This window comes from Aquila chrysaetos, chromosome 7, assembly GCF_900496995.4.
Source record: "Aquila chrysaetos chrysaetos chromosome 7, bAquChr1.4, whole genome shotgun sequence".
NCBI classification, from domain to species: Eukaryota; Metazoa; Chordata; class Aves; order Accipitriformes; family Accipitridae; genus Aquila; species Aquila chrysaetos.
Window position 1 is genome coordinate 3,407,156 of NC_044010.1, and position 18,680 is coordinate 3,425,835.

Consider the following 18,680-nt stretch of genomic DNA (forward strand, 5'->3'; position numbering starts at 1 on the left):
CTGCTGGTACTTGTCCCTCCTCACCCATTTCAAAAAGTTTGTTCTCCAGCCTGGTACCCAGGTTCCTTTATGTTGTTACCTAGTTCCTGGGGTGGCACTGGGAGAGGCGTCGGCGTAGGCAGGGTTTCGGAGGCTGCTGCTCCTTGTCTCTGTTGCAGAAGTGCCATAAGAGCAGATACAAGTTACTGAGCCATTGGCATTTGCTTAGTGCTGGTGTTACTACCACTGTCATTTAAGCAATGATATTAAAAAAGAGCATCTTTTTTGTAGGGAAGAGTGATGTAGGCAGGGCCTTGCAAGGTGACTTGGCCTATTAGGAGATCTTGGTAAGAGCTATTAAAATGTCCTGAAAATACAAGCGTTTATTCTCAAGTAATGGTGAACAGAGATCTTGAATTCTGAGTTTCTAACAACACACAAACCCAGCAGTTCTTTACATATTGTGTATTCAAGGTGTGTATTTCTGTGTGTGTTACCATGTACTATTTCTTTACTCATTGGAGACTGCTGCTCTTTGCTGAGGCAGGACAGAGGCAGGTAAGGAAAAGAGAGCACTGTGAGAGTAACACACCACACTCTGTGCTTGAAGTGACATGTTAAGTCACAGTAATGTTATTAAATTGCTTTAGCTAAATGAGGTTTGGGTTTGGGTATTAAGATACCTAGCCAGTGGAGCTGCTGACAAAGGAGTCCAGTTGAAGACCTGGGAGTTCTGTACTGTCTCCATCCACGTAAAGTCTTTATGTATTGTCTTTCTCTACAGAAAGATCTAGCTGTTAATACAGCAAGCACAGGAGAGGTAACTTCTGGGTAATTCACCTAGCTTTCAAAAATAATTTTTCAGGTTGATATAGTTAATTATAACCCCACCCCCAACATTAAATGTATTCACAATCCTGATAGGATTTGCGCAGAAGACTGCATTAAAATATCAGAAGACTTTTAAAGACCTGTTTTACTGCTGAAAATTCTCAGTTCCACAGTTAGGCACTATGTGATTATAGTACCTTGTCATTTAATTCCTCTTTGTTCCTTCTTTCCTTTGCTAAAGTATTCTGTAACAAAGTATCTTATTATAAAGCTACTTTTGTTGTTTCTCTGTGTTATATTCACACAGACCTCTAACCTGATCCTAGATATTAAAAGCAATACTTGAGTCTTTGGTTTTGGCTTGTTCTGTTTTGCCATGAATAAGTTCATATGTTTAAGTTGGAGATAACCGGGCCATCAAAATGCATGTGAACAGAATGGTTACAAATGTTAACGCTGGCTTACTGTCTACAAATGGTTAATATGTATTACTAATTCCTTAATAGTTAGGAATTCAATAAGATCAAAGTACCATTTCTATAAGATGCAGGGTTTTTAAACTTTTTTTTGATGTGTAGTTGTTGGGGGTGAGCTTGGGACTTTTAAATTTGGACTTCTTGGGTTTTGGCAGGTAAGGGACTAATGAGTTAATAGACTGCTTCAAATAACGATGCATATGTCACCTTGAAATATCTCCTAGTGAAAATATTGACTGGGCAGAACAATTATATCCTTGTCCCCATTTATAATCAGAAAATGCCTTATGTTGGAGACCATATTAATTAACGTGACCTTAAACATAAGTTTGACTTAAATATTAGTGCACAAGTGCAAAGCCTAAAGGAAAGACAGTTTGGCAGCACTTCATACTTCTACTAAAGATGTGTACTTAAAATGTCCACAACTTTCTCATCCTGTTGGCTTCTCTGAATGCTTTAATTGTACTTCATGCTTCAAATCTATTGCTGATTATTTTTTTTTTGTTCTTCTCTATTCTCTTTCAGAAAGATGAGGTGTACCTCAACTTGGTGCTGGACTATGTTCCTGAAACAGTATACAGAGTTGCCAGACATTATAGTCGGGCCAAACAGACACTCCCTATGATTTATGTCAAGGTAGGTAACTGATAGCTATGGTTAGATGAAGAAGGATATTATAGGAATAGACTCTATGGATACCTCTTTTCTGACATAATTAGTTTTCTGAAATTTTTAGGAGCATGTACACCTTGAGGCAAGGAAAAAAAAAAAACCAGAATGACTTTGTTACAGCGAAGGAAGAATAAAGGCTTAAAGCAAGCACTCCTGATTTCTCGCTTTACAAAAATCTTGGAGTGGGTGAGGGAAACTGAGTGTGGGGGGAGTGTTTTGTTTTTGAAGCAGCTTAGGTAGACACTGACACCAGCCAGATGAGCAGCTTCGGTTTCCTGAGGTGATGATGACACAATAGTACAAAGGTCAGGAACTGAAAGAGGATGTCAGAAAGAATAATGTTCTCTTATCTGTTATCTTCCCCTTTTCCTGGCGTATGAATAAGAGTTCACGTGCTTCTGTTATGGGCATGAAAGGCATATTTTTGTCCCCACTTGGAGCTCATTGGCTCTTGTCTTGAAGAGCTACTTGGGGTAAGATGCTTTTATGCGCATTGTAGCCTCAAAACCTCACTTAAGTTGTCTGTGTCTTTTTGTTGTCATTTACAAAGTGGTTAAAATGAATAAAATTTTTTTTGGTTTTTTTTTTTTGGTCAAACATGGGATCCATGTGGGTCTTGTAGTTCCGTTTCATATATTGTGGTGACCACAATCCACATGCTAGTGAATGATCATGTTTTCACATGGCATTAACTTGTTAACATGGTGCCCAGGTAACATTAAATGGAAACTAGCAACAAATATTCCTGATACATATTGATTTCTCCAGACTCCTCTTTAAAAGCATAATGCTTAACATGAGGGTGGGCTTAAGAAAAAACTTCAATTTGATTGAAAGAAGATGAAAGTTACAAAGGTGAAAGCTATAAATAGTAATTATTCCAATAGTGAAGTGTTGTGCCATAACTGTATATGCATAAATTGTAAATGGCATGTCTCCACAATAGTCAGCACTGGTGCCTGTTTTTAAGAAAGCACATAACTTTATCATCCAGTAGTAACAATTTCTACTGCAAGGTCACTCTGGTCTGTTGGTGGAACAGCGTGTCTTCAGGTTAGATGGTCCCCCAAATCTGTTAGCTTAACTTTTGAAAAATTGTTTATTTATCTTTTGTCAGTACTCTTGCCCTAATTGCTCTTCATTATGGGAATTTGGGAAAAATTGTCCTTACTTACACTTTGAGAGAAAATTCTGCTTCAACTCTTTCATCTTGCTTGGGACTTCCCGTTGCAGGTAGCCTGGAAGGCTGTTCTTATTTTTCTGGCAAGCCAAGCCTTTCTCACAATCCTGTATTTAAAAAGATCGTGTTACCTTGATGTCATTAAAGCTTTTGCCATTTTCCAGACATCTTGGCTACACAAAAATTGGATCAGACCTATTTATTCACTTCTGATTGATACCTAGGCAGGCAGAGAGCTGCTCTTCCCTGGGTAACAAAGAAACTGTTAAAGAACTGCAGGGAAGCTTTTCGAGTAATCTTTCTGCTAATTCTTATTTGTATCTTCTAACATGCTGTAAGAAATTCTTGGATGTTTTGGGTTTGCTGTGTGGAGATGAAAGGCATACTTTCTAAATCCCGCATGTGTTGACTTGACTCCTCAAGTTAGAGCAATCTTTTGCATTATTTTGCAATACACTTGCACAATACAGAGTTAACGTGTCTAGAACAGGCAATTCAGAAAACATGTTTGTTTGCTTTTCTTTGTGCAGAGTTGTGGTTTTCAGAAACAAACATGAAAACTAAAGACCTAGAGCCAAAATTCAAGCAATTCTCCTCCTGCTCCTACTTTCCCTGCTAAATGAACAACAAAAAACGAGGGATAAAGAAAGTGGAAAGACAAAGATAGTGGTGAAAGTGAGGCAAATATGACCTGATATCAATATCTAGCAGTTGCACCTGGTTTTACAGACCGTTAAAGGTGAACTTGTGGAGAATGTGCTTAGAAAAGGAAAGCGTGGAGGTGCATCTTCAGTACAATGTCCTGCCTGTAGCTTGATTGTAAGAGGAACCTTGTGGGGGACACAACAAAGATAACAACCTGGCAACCTTGAAACAGGGCTTCCCATGCCTTTATGACTGTATATGCTATAGAGCCCTAATTGTATCCAGCAGCTCTTTATTCTCCGTAGCTGACAGTGTGTAGTTCCAGCAGCTGGACATCCTCCCCTTGCCCTGTAATCTTGCCCTGTGAAGCTCTTGGCTTTGTAACGTCTCCCCTTGCTGTATTCCTCCTGGCAAAGGGGGTTAGCCAGTCTTGGAAAAGAGGCAGAGAAAACTCTCCCTCAGCATACTTGTTTGCTGTGCCTTGCATAAAATTATTCTGAACAGTTGTTTTTCTCTGCCTTTTTGCCCAGATATTTGAAATTAAAATGAGTCTGTCCCCTCACCAAGAGAAACTGGAAGATTAAGTCAAGTGACAGGATGAGGCACTGCCATAGTCCTTGGGCAATGTTTAATATGTTGTTCGTAACTTCATCAACTAAAGAGTTTTCTTTAGGGTTTTGGGGGGCAAGTTGTTTAGAGGGTTTTGGTTTTCTTAATAACCTGGAATACTTCATTTCTATGAAGAGGCTGATTTATAAAGCAAACTGAAACAGCTTTATTTTGTGTATGTTTTTTATGACTACCATCATTTATAAATGTTGGAAAGCTAGCACAATTATTTTCTCTTGGAATTGTGCTCATTTTTTAATGGATAAATGAACAAATTTGAACTGCATGTGCGGGTATGTGGCAAAAGGTGGGTGTGGAAGGATGCGAGTACCTTGCCCATCTTCATAGCACTAATGTGCATTCAGTAGGGTCTTTTTTTAGTGATTCTGTTGTTCTTCTAAGAGTTTGTGCTAAATTAATTGTTTACCCTGTTTTGACTGGGAAAGCACGCCTTATGCAATGTTTCTGTGTTCCAGTTGTACATGTATCAGCTGTTCCGGAGTTTAGCCTATATCCATTCCTTTGGGATCTGCCACCGGGATATAAAACCACAGAACCTCTTGCTGGACCCTGATACAGCTGTTCTAAAACTCTGCGACTTTGGAAGGTAAGTGCATCTGTGGCCTGAAACCTGGTGAAAAGAGCTTCCTTCAAAGTGAACCTGGGTGCAACTTTGCAAAGAAATCCTCTGTGTTCCTCAGAAGGTCTTCATTTGTAGTTTTGAAAGAGAAATTATTGATACTCTGTTTTCCTCTAAAAATTAGTTCATATGAGGGGGGGGGGAAGAGCTGGAAAAGGATATCAGGAGGGAGGGAATTAAAGTTCAAGCCTGTTATTTATGCAGGTATTAGAAAAATAAAATAAACATGCTGTCACATAGGGAAGATACTGCACCGTGGAAAAATACAACCAAATATTAGGGTGAGATGTGTTTAGGGAAGAGAGGACAGGTGCAGTGGCATAGCAACCTAAAAAGGCTAATGCTACACTTTATTAGTCCACATGTATATGCACCAATTCACTTAATATTTCACATACCATAGAGGCTCAAGATTTGAAGCAACACATCTAATTGAAGCTTTCAGATAGTGGACGTCTGTATCCTAGTTTCCAGTGGCACATTTATTTCCAGTATCTGTTCAAGTGAATCACCTTTAGAGTCCAGCCCCCATCTGAGAACTGATACAGAAATTCTGGGAATCCACACTGAGACGGGAGACAGATTTCTCTCCAGGAAAGTTGAGTCTTTAGATTGCGCTATAGCTTTGCAGACTAAAATAGTTAGGGCATATGTGTGAGAGGTCACGGAAGCTGCTGTTGCTAAATTCGCTTGCCCGTAGCGAGTGGGAATGTCAGATGGTGGTTATTCAAGCAGTGCATCGTCATGCCTGGTGGCTCGGGAATCTCCTCCTCAGCTCTAACTCACCAGTGTTGGAGCAAAATAGGAATCACGCTGAAACTCAAAAGTAACAATGCATAAGAAGGTGGTACTTTCTTTTTATTTGTTAATTGTATTTTCTATATAGAAAACAGAAAACTGAGACTTTTTAAAAAGGCTAAATGGGTGGTGGGAGTCCTTCTTCCGTGAAGGCTGAGAAGAGCGTCTGGAAGGTTGGACGTTGGATTTGGCTGGCTACTGGGTTTGGTGCTGCTTAGTTGAATGCCGTATTTCTGAAAGGGCAGTTTTGTCTTCCAGCTCCTTTCCATCTAACACTTGGTGTTAATTAAGAAAGAAGTATATGTTCATAGTCTCATGTTCCAAGAGTAATGTGCTCTCGTGTCCCTTTATTTTCTTTGATTCTTCCAAAGGTAGTGGTTGGGGCAATACTGTAGGTTAGATCCTTTGTGGCTGATCTCTTGCAGTATAAATGAAGGCTTCATATTAATTGTGGACCATTAACAAGTGACTACAACGGCAAAGTTTTTTTTCCTTTGTCTCCTCATACACCTTTTGCCTTAGACCACACTCCCTTAAACAGCAAAGAGCCAGAATATTCTGATGGAAATTAAAAAAACAAAAAAAAAACCAAAAAACAAACAACAACAAAAAAAAACACACAACCAAAAAAACGCCCCAAAACAAACCGCTCAATTCTGGTGAGTATCCAGAGCTTTTGAACCTTAAAAGGTAACTACATTTGACTGAACCATATTCTGTTCTCTTTTTCATTGTCAACAAACCTTTGTACCTGGCAAAAGACAGCTGCCAGCCAAAAATCTGACCCTATTTATCACCTAGATTGTAGTCCGAATTTCCTTTACTATGTCCAGTATAAGGTAGCTGCTTGATGGATTGGACTGATTTCATGGTAAATTGAGTCTGTGGCTTGCATCAGCTTAAAATAACATGGTACTTCAGCAGTTAGGAATTGGGGGTGGGTGAAGAGTGCCAAAGCTTAATGTTGGTCTACACTGCAATATTGTAAAACTACTCATTACTGATAGATTATTATTTTGTTTCCTTTTCAGTGCAAAACAGCTGGTTCGTGGAGAACCTAACGTTTCATACATCTGCTCTCGGTACTACAGGGCACCAGAGTTGATCTTTGGAGCCACCGATTATACCTCCAGTATAGGTATGTATGTGTATTTGTTGAAATCTGTACCAACTGCCTGAGTCTTTATTCTGTAGTTAAGTGTAAGCGTTTCCAGATACTTGGATATAATCCCTAGAGGCAGAATTTCATTGTAAATGGTCAGATACCACTTCTTAACAAAATACACACATTTTGTAGATGGCTGCTGTGATTTCTATACCTTTTGAGATTTCAGTGTCGATTACATTAGGAAAGGGGCTTTTTTAATGTGTGGGGAGAAATTTGATTTCGAACAAAAAAAAATCCAGGTGATTTTGCCATTTAGTTTAAAAGTAGGTATGAGATCTCAAGCCAGAAAATCATTTTGATGACTTAAAATAACTGTAAAGAATGACTGTAGAAATACCAACTACTGCTTCTGTTATGCTGTGATTTAGACACAAATAATTCTGTAACTTGGCTTTTCGTAAAGAGATTTAGTGGGAGCGAAAATGTAGCCTAATGATTGGCTTTAAACTCTCTTGACAGTTTTAATATATTGTGTGCAACAGTCTTTCTGATTTGTCTTATTCTGTTAACTTTTGCTGTCCTTTAGTCATTAAAGTTGAACATGAAGACGTCTTTCTAATACCTGGCACGTAGCTGTGTCATGGAAATGTTAAGGAAGCAGGAGATTTTGGCAGAGGACAGGGAACAGCTGGGTTTTCTTACAGTGGAGTCCTAAAAATGAACAGCAAAATGAAAAAAATCATAAATATGAACAGCAATCCGTTGGTTGTGGGTAACTTCTTCAGTTTTTTAGTCAAGATATTCTCTGGGCTCTGAGTGCTAGTGCTAGAGAGATGAGATTTCGCTCTCAGGTTCCCAAATACTGTGCTAAGCTTTCACCTTGCTTATGGACTTGAGTCACTTAGGCAAGGTTTAATATGTTCAAAAGGATTTGGAGATCATGATCAAGTCATGGCAGAATATGTTTCTAGCCAGTTAAAGTATGTTTAAAGTTAGTATGTTCTAACTAGTGTTAAATTCAATGGCTGGCTGGCTCGTTGCAACTCTGCAGTTCTTTGAAAAAAGAAGTGTTCCTGAAGAGTTACCTGCTCTCACTATTATTTTTTTTCCATTGGTTATTCTTCAGCATGTATTGTAGCAACACTTGCGTATCTCCCCAGTAGAAAAAAGAGGCAGAACCATAAGAACTCTGCGGAAAGTAATGGCACAGTAAAGATAAAGGGGCAGAACTTATTTAACGGTTGGCCGCTGCCCAAAGTGGCAGTTCCAGCCCTACTTTTTCTTGCCCTGGATACCATAGCTCTCCCGGTTTACTGTTTAATACGCCGATTCAACTTCAGCTGACAAGAGATGTTTGGTTAGGTTAACTTTCTGCTACTCTAGTGAGTTGAGTCAGCATGACTGTGTAGTCCCATAAGCAGCAGAGCCCAGGCAAAAGCACAGTGGTGGGAGCTCATGAGTGAGAGGAAGGTGGCTGATCCCAGTGGACGTCTTTTTCCCAGCTGAGAGCTAATAGATTGGCTCAGCTGCATTATGAGAGTGCACTGAGACAAATTGTTTCAGAGGATAACTGCATAAAACAAATATTTTAGGTGTCACCAGAAGAGACTGCTTTATAGATAAGCCTGTAAAATGTCTCTTGCTCCAACTGTATAATGACTGTAATCTTGCACTTTTTTGCAGACCCTTTTAAAGTTGCTCTTTCCGTTTTTATTTTCTTATCTGCTGGTCTCTAAAATAGTTCTAATCATTCTAGAGTGAGGAGTCCATTTTCCACTTGCCAAAACCATCATGAATTTCAATTGTTGTTCAGACTTTCTAGTGCCTCCCCAAAAAAAACCTCTTCCCCCAAGCCTCTTCTCTGAAACTTGCACAGAATAGCTTGAAAATGCAGTTCAGCAAATATTCCTTCCTATCCTGTCCTATCCTTCCTATCCTGTCCTATCTCCACTTCCTTCTCAACAGAATCTTTGCATTTGGGAGCTGAGAAGTAATAAAATGCCTTTACAGACTTACTTGGCTGTTTCCCAGTGTTCTGCAATATGTTAGAAGTTCTAGGGGTTTAGTTTTGTGATGCTGCTGCTTCCAGTGGTGGTAAACACCAGGATTTTCCTTAGTTCTCGCTAGATAGGCAGCAAGAGCGCTTAGTGAGAACTCTTCCCTATTTCACATAGGATTGCTCATCCAAACACAACCAGCATTATTTGTACACCAACCAACAAGCACAGATAGGTTTCTTTAAAAGAGAGGGAGAGGAAGGAACATTTAATTATCGGTACTTTATCCATAGCTCAACGTATAGGGAACTGTGAAATTCTTCAGTATTGTAATACTGCATTTTAAACTTTTTTTTTTATGTGGACATGTGTGTGTTTTCTAGTTCTTGTTTTCTTCTGAATTGTTAGCACAACAGCCTTTTCCTGCTACACAGTTTTTTCTCTATATATCAACTTGTGTGTGTGATAACAAAAACTGAGCTTACATGGAAAGTAGGGATCTTGACTCTTCTGTTTGAATATACGATCTTAAAACTAGGTTAAAATAAAATCAGTGAGGAATATGAAGCCAAAATGTGTTCTAAGTAGAACTTTTTTGTACGTCATCTGTGAGGCATCCAGCTCTTTTCTAAGGTTTTTGTTGTTTGCTAACGTTACTGCAGGCCTTATGATTGTAACATGCTGCAATATAGTAATTATTGGAAGTATTTCTGAGCAACAAGAGCTTTTTAAGCCTAGGTGGTGACATTGTGGTGGTGACATTGTGGTGGCCCAAGACTGACAGTACAGCTGGCCTGCATCATGACCATTTCAGTAGTTAGTCATCCTGTTTAGCACTGTAACCAGGAGTTGCGTTAGGCTGTCTGGGTTTGTCTAGGTTGTCTTTTTAACACATGAATTTGTCCGTATAACATTATTTGCTCTTCAATGTAGCAGAAACTAAAGTTGGTTCCAGGATGTGTCTTTTCATCCTGAAAGTCACAACTGTAAACTGGCTTTTAACTTCTAGGATCTTGATTATTTCATCAAAGTGCATGACTTAAATTCTAACCCTAAAGGTCCCTTTAAAAATAACTTATAGCCGGGGGTAGTGCTTGTTGCGCTTTTGTAAAGTACTGCATTAGAGCTGTATTTAAATATATATGATAGTAAGAGTAGCATCAAAACACATTTACTGCAGTTAATGCCTCTGTGTGTGTCATCCAGCAGACCTGGGACTATTGTTAAAATAATGACCTGGGAAATGACCTATTCCAAGTTTTTAAATAATCCCTGTTGCCAAATAGCTACAAATCCAGGCCCCTAATAGCTCTGTTGTCTGCCTGTGTACAACTTTATGTTGTTTTTCAGTGGTCGGGCACAAGCATTCATGTCACTTGTGTGCTTTCATAGTTTGTACAGTTTGGGCCTTCATGCACCTTTGATTATGAATTCTGCAAGTGTGTGCATGTCCCTAAGGCTTGCTGGGGATGGCACGTAGTTTTGTTCCCACAGCTGATTTGCAGGAGGGTGTTTTTGGTTGGGTTGGGGTTGTTGTTTTGGTTTTTTTGGATTTTTCTGGGTTTTTTTTCAAACCAAGCCCTTCAGCTATCCCTTGACAGGCGTTTTGGCTGAGGCTTCTTCCTTGCAGGTCTGTGTGCGTTAACACCATCCCAGAGTCTGTTGCTGGCGTGCTGCTGGCTGCGCTGGTCATATGGGTGCTGCTGCCTGCTGAAAAACTGTGGAATGGCTGCCCACATTCCCCTACAACGTCCTAGGACAAACATAGGTGCTGAAGCAGGGGTTAGTGCAGGTGTTTCTGTTGCTACGTGATCCTCTTGTATAAAAAGAAGCTGTGCAGTTAAGCTTTATCTCCATAAAATGCTTTTTTTTTTTTACTATGTTAGGTGATGGGGCAATAGAGGGCTCGCCAGAACGTGGCGGTGCTTCTGGATAACAAGGATCTGCTGGTCTCAGCACGTTTTCTCTGTCACTGCGCTGGCAGGAGTTGAGAGTGTCCCAAAGGAAACGTTTATAGCCACTGGCAGGGAAAGATTGATCAGTGTGGCTGTATTACTGGCTTCTCTTGGGGTGTCCAAAAATAAGTATCATGAAGTTATTCATTCACTCCCCTAGTAAGAGCTAAGAGAGAGGGAGAGAGTATTTCACCACAGCAGTCTGGAGCAGAAGCTCCTCTGGAGGCGTGCGTAGTCGGGCTGTCTCAGAGTTTCTTGGGGAAGAACCATCACAAGGTGTGTGTCCCAAACCTGTTGCCAAACAGTGAAAAGTATTTGTCTCTGTGTCTTGGATGGCAACTTCCAATGCTGAAAATAAGCACGTGCATTAATTTACTGAAGTATTCTATCACCTGTCATTGTAGTTTCATCTCGACATTGCAGAAGAATAGAGATACGTGTGTTTACCTTTTGTTCCAAATACTGGAACAAGCATGGCTTTCCTGATGTTTTCAGGTTTAGCCTTATTCTGTCTCTACAATCTGTGGTTCTGCTGTGGCTTGATGTGCAAAACTTGCACCAACGTAGCATGTGTGCCCGTAACCCAGAATTTTGGTCTCATTCTGACATCCCCAAAATTGTTCCAAACAAGCAGCAATGAAAAGCACTTTGGGCTCTGGCATTTGGCATGTAGAAGCTGCTGATTTTATTACTTCTTAGGGCTGCTTTTCTCATTCCTGGTTTCTTCCCTGCTAGTTTGTTTCCACAGTTTCTAGACCAGCAACGTTGAGTCACCTCCAAGATGGAGATAGTCCATCAAGGTCAAGGGATAGTGAGGCAAAGATGAACAGATGCGGGACTGAAAAAAACGTAGAAAGGTAAATGTGCCCCATAAAGTGTCAGATAAAGGAAAGTTCTTAATTTGTACTAAATGGATGAGAGCAGGCTCAACTTCCCCCCCCCCCCCCCGCCCCCTTCATGTCCTCCAAATAACAAGTTAGAGGATCTGGAGCATAATACAATGAATGGCGCTTGTGCCGTGAAGAAGAGGGCCAGCTTCTCAGCTTGGAAGGGCAGAGTTTGAGATCACAAAAATGAAATTTGTGGACAGGGTATTCTGTTGCAGACAACTGGGAATGGCCATTACCCACATGTAGAATTAAAGCTAAAGAGTAGATTTTGCAGATTGTCCTGCCAGATGCCTCTTCCTGAACTAAAGAGAAATTCTGCTTTTCTTACCTTCTCTAATGCTGGAATGGCATTCAAAAAGCAAGGGAATCATACAGTTGATATTATTAGACAAGTTAATGTCCACCTAACAACTGTGAAGATCAGTAAAGTAATAGAAACTTAAATTAATTTAAGAAAAGATTTGTCATATAAGAGGCTATATCAATTTTTGTGTGCTTAAATTAGTTCAGGTAGTTCATGTGATAATGGTATTTGTCTGTATTCTTCAATCTACAAAAGATATGGCATTAGCTACTATTATAATGTGTGAAAGCTCTCCGAAATAAGCTTATTCGAAGGTTGGTTTTGGCTGGCAGTTGCATTTACTGTCCATATTGTTTAGACTACATTTCACTGAAGGTATGAAGAAAGTAGCCTTGCCTACTTTCTTCTACTTAAAATTAATAGCTTTCAGTATTTTCTCCTAAAATTTCACATTGTCCCAACTAGTTCAGCATAAGGATGATTTGTTGACTTATTTTCTGTTAAGGCTCTCTCTTACCTTGTTTATTAACTAGTTTAAAGCATGTGAATGATAGTCATATTTTTTCCTTAATTAAATTGCACATATTAAAAAGAAATAGTTCAGAAAATGCTTCTCTACCCATGGGAGTGGGTAGTTACACCGCAAGCTTGCTCTGAAAGATTATTAACCTATAATAGTTAGCTGTAACTCTTCTAAGGCAGAAGAGGGTCTGGGAAGAAGCTATCAAAACCTAGTATTAACTACCTTATCACTTCTCTTAAGTAACATGTCTTTAAAATATAGAATTTAGTACATTGTTTACTTCAGGCTTGAGAAAAATGTTACCATCCAAATTTGGAAGATAAATTTTTAAATGCCAGATTCAAAGGGAGGGAAAATAAAAGGCAAAGTATGCCAGAGCCAAATTTTTTTCTCGTTAAAGTCGATGGCATAAATTCCATCAAGTTTCAGCAGAGCTGAAATTTCCCAGTTTCTTCCTTGTTGTAGGTTGCTTACCAGAGTTGTATAAACACCTATGTAAATTGTGTTTTGTTGCTGTCCCTGCTTGGATCTGCTGAAGTTAGGCTCTGCTCTTTGGCTTTTGTTGAGGATGCTTCAAGGGTTTGTTCACTTCCTTGCCCAGGGAACATTGCCCAAGTCCTAATTTGGAAGTCAGTGAAATTACACTCCTGGAAAAAAGTTGGGGATTTTGGAATGCCTGTATCTTATTTCAGAGTGTGTTTAAAGTGTTAGCAAGGAAAATTAAATAGACTTTTAACAAGGCATTAAATCATCTGATTTGGAAGATTGCAATGCATGAGGAACAACTACATAGGTTTCCAATAGGATTTGTTGGATGTTTGATGGATTAAACCCATCATGAATACAGCAGGTATTCCTCAGACTTCCCCAGCTATTTCCTCATGGCCTACATCCTTTCTTTTTCTCCTCTCTCCCCCTGCGATGCTCTCAGCTTTCTCATGTACCCTCTGCTGTTCCTGCTTGGCCTCCTTGCTTGAGCAAGGACCTGCACGTCCTTCGACTTGTTTGCTGCTGCAGTTTGGCACGGTGGGGACAAGCCCAGCGTGTCCCGCAGAGACTGAGCCCTCCTCTCCTCAGCAGCAACACTGATGCATGCTCTCCCCACTGTTTTTTACAAAACTTCTGTAATGGATTCGAGACTTCTGCCTTTCAGACTTGTCTGAAATCAGCTGGTGGAGTGCAAAGGCATTTAGGGAGACTGGGAAAGGATAAAACAGCACAAACCTAACTTCACAGAGCAGCCAGTCCAGAAGGTTGTTTAAAATAGTTTTTAAAAGCCACAGTCTAATTTGGAAAAAAAAAAAAAAAAAAAAAAACCAAAAAACAACATGCTAGCGTAGTTTCAAAATTCTAAAAGGAAGTGAGTTGTGAATGCTGCCTTTCTCTCATGTCAGCTTTGGGTTTTTGTATGTTCTGTCAAATACTTTTCCTTCCCATATATTGTTTCTTTTTAAGTGCAAAATAAGGATTGAAGTTGTAAATAATGATTATCGCTTTGGAGTACTGCTTGGTTTGTATACTCTGTGTAAAGGACTCAGCTTTTTCAAAACCCTTTAAGGTGCCTTTAAATAGACTTTTAAGTTACAGTACTCTGACTGCTTAGTATATTCAATCTGTTTCTTCACTACTTCTGAAGAAATCTATACTATCTGTTGAACTGTTGTGTAATTTCCTATAAACCCAGCATGCATGCGTTGACATAAAAAGTGATTCTTTGCGTCATCTTTTTGTTGTATGCGTTGGCCCAACAGCAGGAGCTATCAGAGAGACACATTGTTTAGCAGTTGGATGGAATTAAATGTTCTTTACGTGATGCCTCCTTCATTTGTTGTCCAAAAGAGATCTTAGCATCTTGGTGGCCATATCAGCTTTTGTTAAATATGACTAAAAGATCAAAAAGCATAACCTGGTATGTTTGGTTGGTGAAAATCAAGACTCAAACTTTGGATTATTTCTGGTTGCTGTTTGTATTGCAAGTAGTTACGTTTTAGGATAAACCCTGATGCAATGTTTGTACTAAGGCATTATGTAAAAATGCATGCATTTGACTTAGAGGTGAATGATTTTGAAAGCTGCAGTGCTTTTTGTCTACCATATGTTCCAATTGAACCATACCTTTCTTGAGAAGAGGGTGAAGTATTTTTGCATAGCCCCTCTCTCTTGGGAAGGAAAAGTCTGCTCTAACTTGCAGATTATTTTGGTTTTGGTCTTGAATTCCTGAAAGTTTTTGTTGTTTTTTTATTATTATTATTATTTTTTTTGCATCAGTCTGTAGTGGTTGTGACAAAGTGGTAATAGACTGTTTAGAGAACTGTCAGAGACATTTTCCTTACACAGACCTTTAGCCATAACTGACAGTGTTTTGTGTATCCTGCTTCCTAATGGCATAGTTTAAATACACTAGGGGAATAAGGATCCCTGTCATAGTGTGGTTGGAACAGACCGCAGGAGGGAAATTCTCTGGGGTTTCAGTTGTGGTGATGGTCCTGTTATTTCAGGGGTGAGGGGGGAAAGGTTAGCTTGTAAAAGTAGGTGAGAGTTCAAAGAAAGATGGGTGGAGGGGACTGGGTTTGTTCTTTTCCCTTTTGGGGCATTACAAGATTGTAGGCTTTACAGATCTTCCCTTGCTGATTGTTTGAGGTTAGATTTTAGTGTAAGGTTTCAGATATACATTGAACAAATGATGACTTTCTAGAAAACCTTATAGTCAAATTTTTTTTTTTTTTTTTTTAGTTGAGAAGCAGTTATCTGCATCTAGGTGCAATACTTTTACAGTGTTGAGCAGCTTAAACTTCAGTATTCAGTGTGCAGTTACAACAGATTCTCACAAACATCTGCTATGCAGTGTTTACTGCATTTGATTATATTTTTCATTCAAATTAACTGTTTCAAAAATAAAATTATATATTCTGTAGTACACTTAGATACATTCTTAAGTTGCAGTTGTAGTATTTAATTGTCCTATTGATATGTAAGAAGATATACCTGTAATAGATTATGAAAATTTTCTTCATGTAGAGGAGTACCTGCTAGTGACTACTTCTGGCTTTTGGTATATGTATGAAAATTAGTTGATGGCTTCTTCTATGGATGCTGTTGACCTGGTCTATGACTTGCAGTTCTGTTATCCAGCCAAGTTTGCAAATGGAATTGGGATAAAGATTAGGTCTTGATGTGGCTGAGTTAGAGAGGCTGTCTCCCAGATCACTTAATCATCATGTACTGCAGGATACAAGTAATACTTGCAGTACTGGTTCATCTGCTAGTGTATATATCATTTCAATATATGGATGAAAAATTGAGTCTATTCAACATTCAGAAACAGTAAAAACATCATCAGCTGTTGCAGTGGATGATACTTATGCATAGTTCATGATCAATGTAATTTAAAAATAACAGAGGGTTTTGGGAAATTCTTAATTTTCAGAATGTTCTCAGGTCTTTTCCCTATATGTATAAGTTTTTATGTCAATATATTATGGAGTTTAACATTATTTTCCAGTTCTCATTGTCTCATGGTTTGACTTCTAAGACTGTCTGCCCACCATTGCTTTATGCCAGGTATCTGTGTTTCCTAGATTAACATTTAGGAGAGGAATGTTTTTTATATTTAGCTGCATTATATCTGCTATTAAACATGGCAAAGAATAAAGTAAGTAGCTTAAAATTGCTGGGTTTTATATAAATGGCCTAATACTTATCTTTTACTGATACCTTTCCCTGTCCTCCACTTCCCCTTTTTTAGATGTGTGGTCAGCAGGCTGTGTGTTGGCTGAACTGTTACTAGGACAACCAATCTTTCCAGGTGACAGTGGTGTGGATCAGTTGGTGGAAATAATCAAGGTATGGAATTTTAAATCTTGTTGTGACTGCATTATTCTTGGGAATCAGCATGAAAACATGCATTGTTATAAACTTGTCAACATATATATTCTGTCACCATTGTACAGGGTGTTGCATGTAAACCATGTTTGAAAACACTTCTCATGCTTTTTTGAGAACTTCATGATCTCTATTTGCTCCCCTTGCAGTCATGCATAATGATATGTCATCTTTTAATTATATGGGGTTTTTCCATCTTAAAGGATTGCACTTTCAGTGTGCATGGCAATAGCGCTTACATACTGAGCCAATATTTATTAATGTGTGATTTTTATTCTTTAAGAATCTGGCTCTTTTTCCTTTGTTGCATGCAATTAGTACTTGGCTTTGAAAACAGTGTTATTAAATTTCCTTGTGCCAGATTCTTCACATATGTAGCCTTCTTCTCTTCTTCCTTCCTTCCAGCTCTTTGAGGTGAAAGGTGAGAAAGGGCACTCCTTTTTGCAGATGGAGAATCAGAAAATGTAGGGCAAAGGTACCTTCCACCCGAAGAGACGTCTTTTTCAAGTGAAAAAGACCTAGTGTTTCAAAATACATAACATTTATGTATCATTTATGTCCAAACACGTCTTGATTGATTTCATTTGGTAAGCTGTGAATATTCTGTGATTCTCAAATTAGAGGCATGGAAGAATAATTCATAGCTTGAAAGATTGGTGTCTGACTTTGCAGCACCCTAGTCTCCCCCGCCTCCTTCAACTTCTGCAATGAAGGAAGCAAGATTTCTAGAGAAGAGCAGTATATTTTTCCTCTGAATCTATACTATGCACTTAATAAGATGGGAGTATTACAGAGGATAAGATGTGTACACATGCCGTTGGGCTTTATTGATTTCAGCACCAAAAAGGGACTGTATTAAGAGAATTTCCTCCATGGTTTTGCCACTTAACTGCTACCTTGATGCATGTATATTTGTGTGTCATGCATGTGAAAACACCCTCAAAACCAAAATGTGTGGGTGGAAGAGTAGAACTTTCTACTTCCATCTGTGTTATTCACTAGAAGAGCTGCTGGTGTCTTTGTCCCTGTCCTAACAGAGTGTATGACACCAACCAACGCCAAGTGGTCACTCTGCTGTTTGGAGAACGTGGGCTGGTGAGGCTCAGTGTTTCTGTGGCCTGCTCTCCGGTCTCAATGGGGTGTGCTCTGACCTTCTAGGCTCTTGCCATGTCTCCTCCAGCCTTTGACTGTGTAAACCTAGCTTCTGTTACAGTGGGTTTGTGTCTGTCCTGCTGGAAATCCTCTAGTCAGTAACTTTCCTCTGGAGGCTCCGTGTCTTGCACCTACTTCTCCTATGACTTTCTTGATTTCTTATTATTGCTTTTCTGCCCAGAGTATTTCAAGCTCAGCATATCGAAGTTGGGTCAGTTTACATAGAAAACACTAGTGGAAAACTAGAGTTCTTGTCAGAAGTAGGGCTGATGGCGGCACAAGTGGCAATTTTTTCCTTTTGACAAGTGTCTTGGAGTGGTGCACTGCTTTCTGCTACACTGCTTTTGTGAGACGTGAAGTGGTCGCTGTGAACACTTCAGCTGGCCAGAGTTCCTCAGGAGTTTGTTCAATAACCAGTGGTCTTTGACTTTGGATGTTTTCAAAAAGTCCTGTTTTGTTTCTTGATTAGTATCTGCAATCCTGAGAAACTGCATCTAATGAGTTTTTTGTAAATACAACTGTTTATATCAGGGTGACAGTCCTGTAAGTCCTTCCGTGACTTGATCAGAAATCTGAGAGTAGAGGCCTTATCAGTAAAACCACAGTGCTCTGCCTTATCATTGCTTTGATTTTTCACAATGTGGAAGTAAAATAATCAGGAAATAGATGTCCTCTCATTATTGACATGCTTGCCAAGCAGAGACTGAGGTTTGGTTCAAAGTTTGCTAGAAGCTGTTATCATCAGTTAGATGTTTTCAGTTCTGCAGTACTGGAAGTAAACATCTGTGAACTAATAATTTTATAGCACGTATGTGCTCCAGTTGTGATGATTCTGCTTTGTTTACACTTCAGTTGTAGTGAAGCAGAGGAGTACTTTAATAAAATGGCTGATAGCCTATGTACCATCTCTGGTTTCTTTAAATGACACTGCCGTGAGTGGTGTGGTAACTTTTATTGACCAATTCATAGCTGAATATGTAGTACTGGCAAACTAATGTTATTTCTCATGACAGCCGAAGGAGTATGCAGTGTAAAG

The 18,680-nt window shown here is 39.2% G+C and overlaps 1 protein-coding gene across 2 annotated transcripts in view; it reads left to right on the forward strand.

Annotated features, from left to right (window-relative positions):
* GSK3B (glycogen synthase kinase 3 beta) overlaps positions 1–18,680 on the forward strand; it is a 148,456-nt gene that overhangs the window by 94,723 nt on the left and 35,053 nt on the right. For both annotated transcript variants that reach the window (XM_030020997.2, XM_030020998.2), the window contains exons 4-7: positions 1,815–1,925; positions 4,872–5,002; positions 6,865–6,971; positions 16,356–16,453. In XM_030020997.2, coding sequence (XP_029876857.1) covers positions 1,815–1,925; positions 4,872–5,002; positions 6,865–6,971; positions 16,356–16,453 — 447 coding nt within the window. The remainder of the gene's footprint in view (positions 1–1,814; positions 1,926–4,871; positions 5,003–6,864; positions 6,972–16,355; positions 16,454–18,680) is intronic.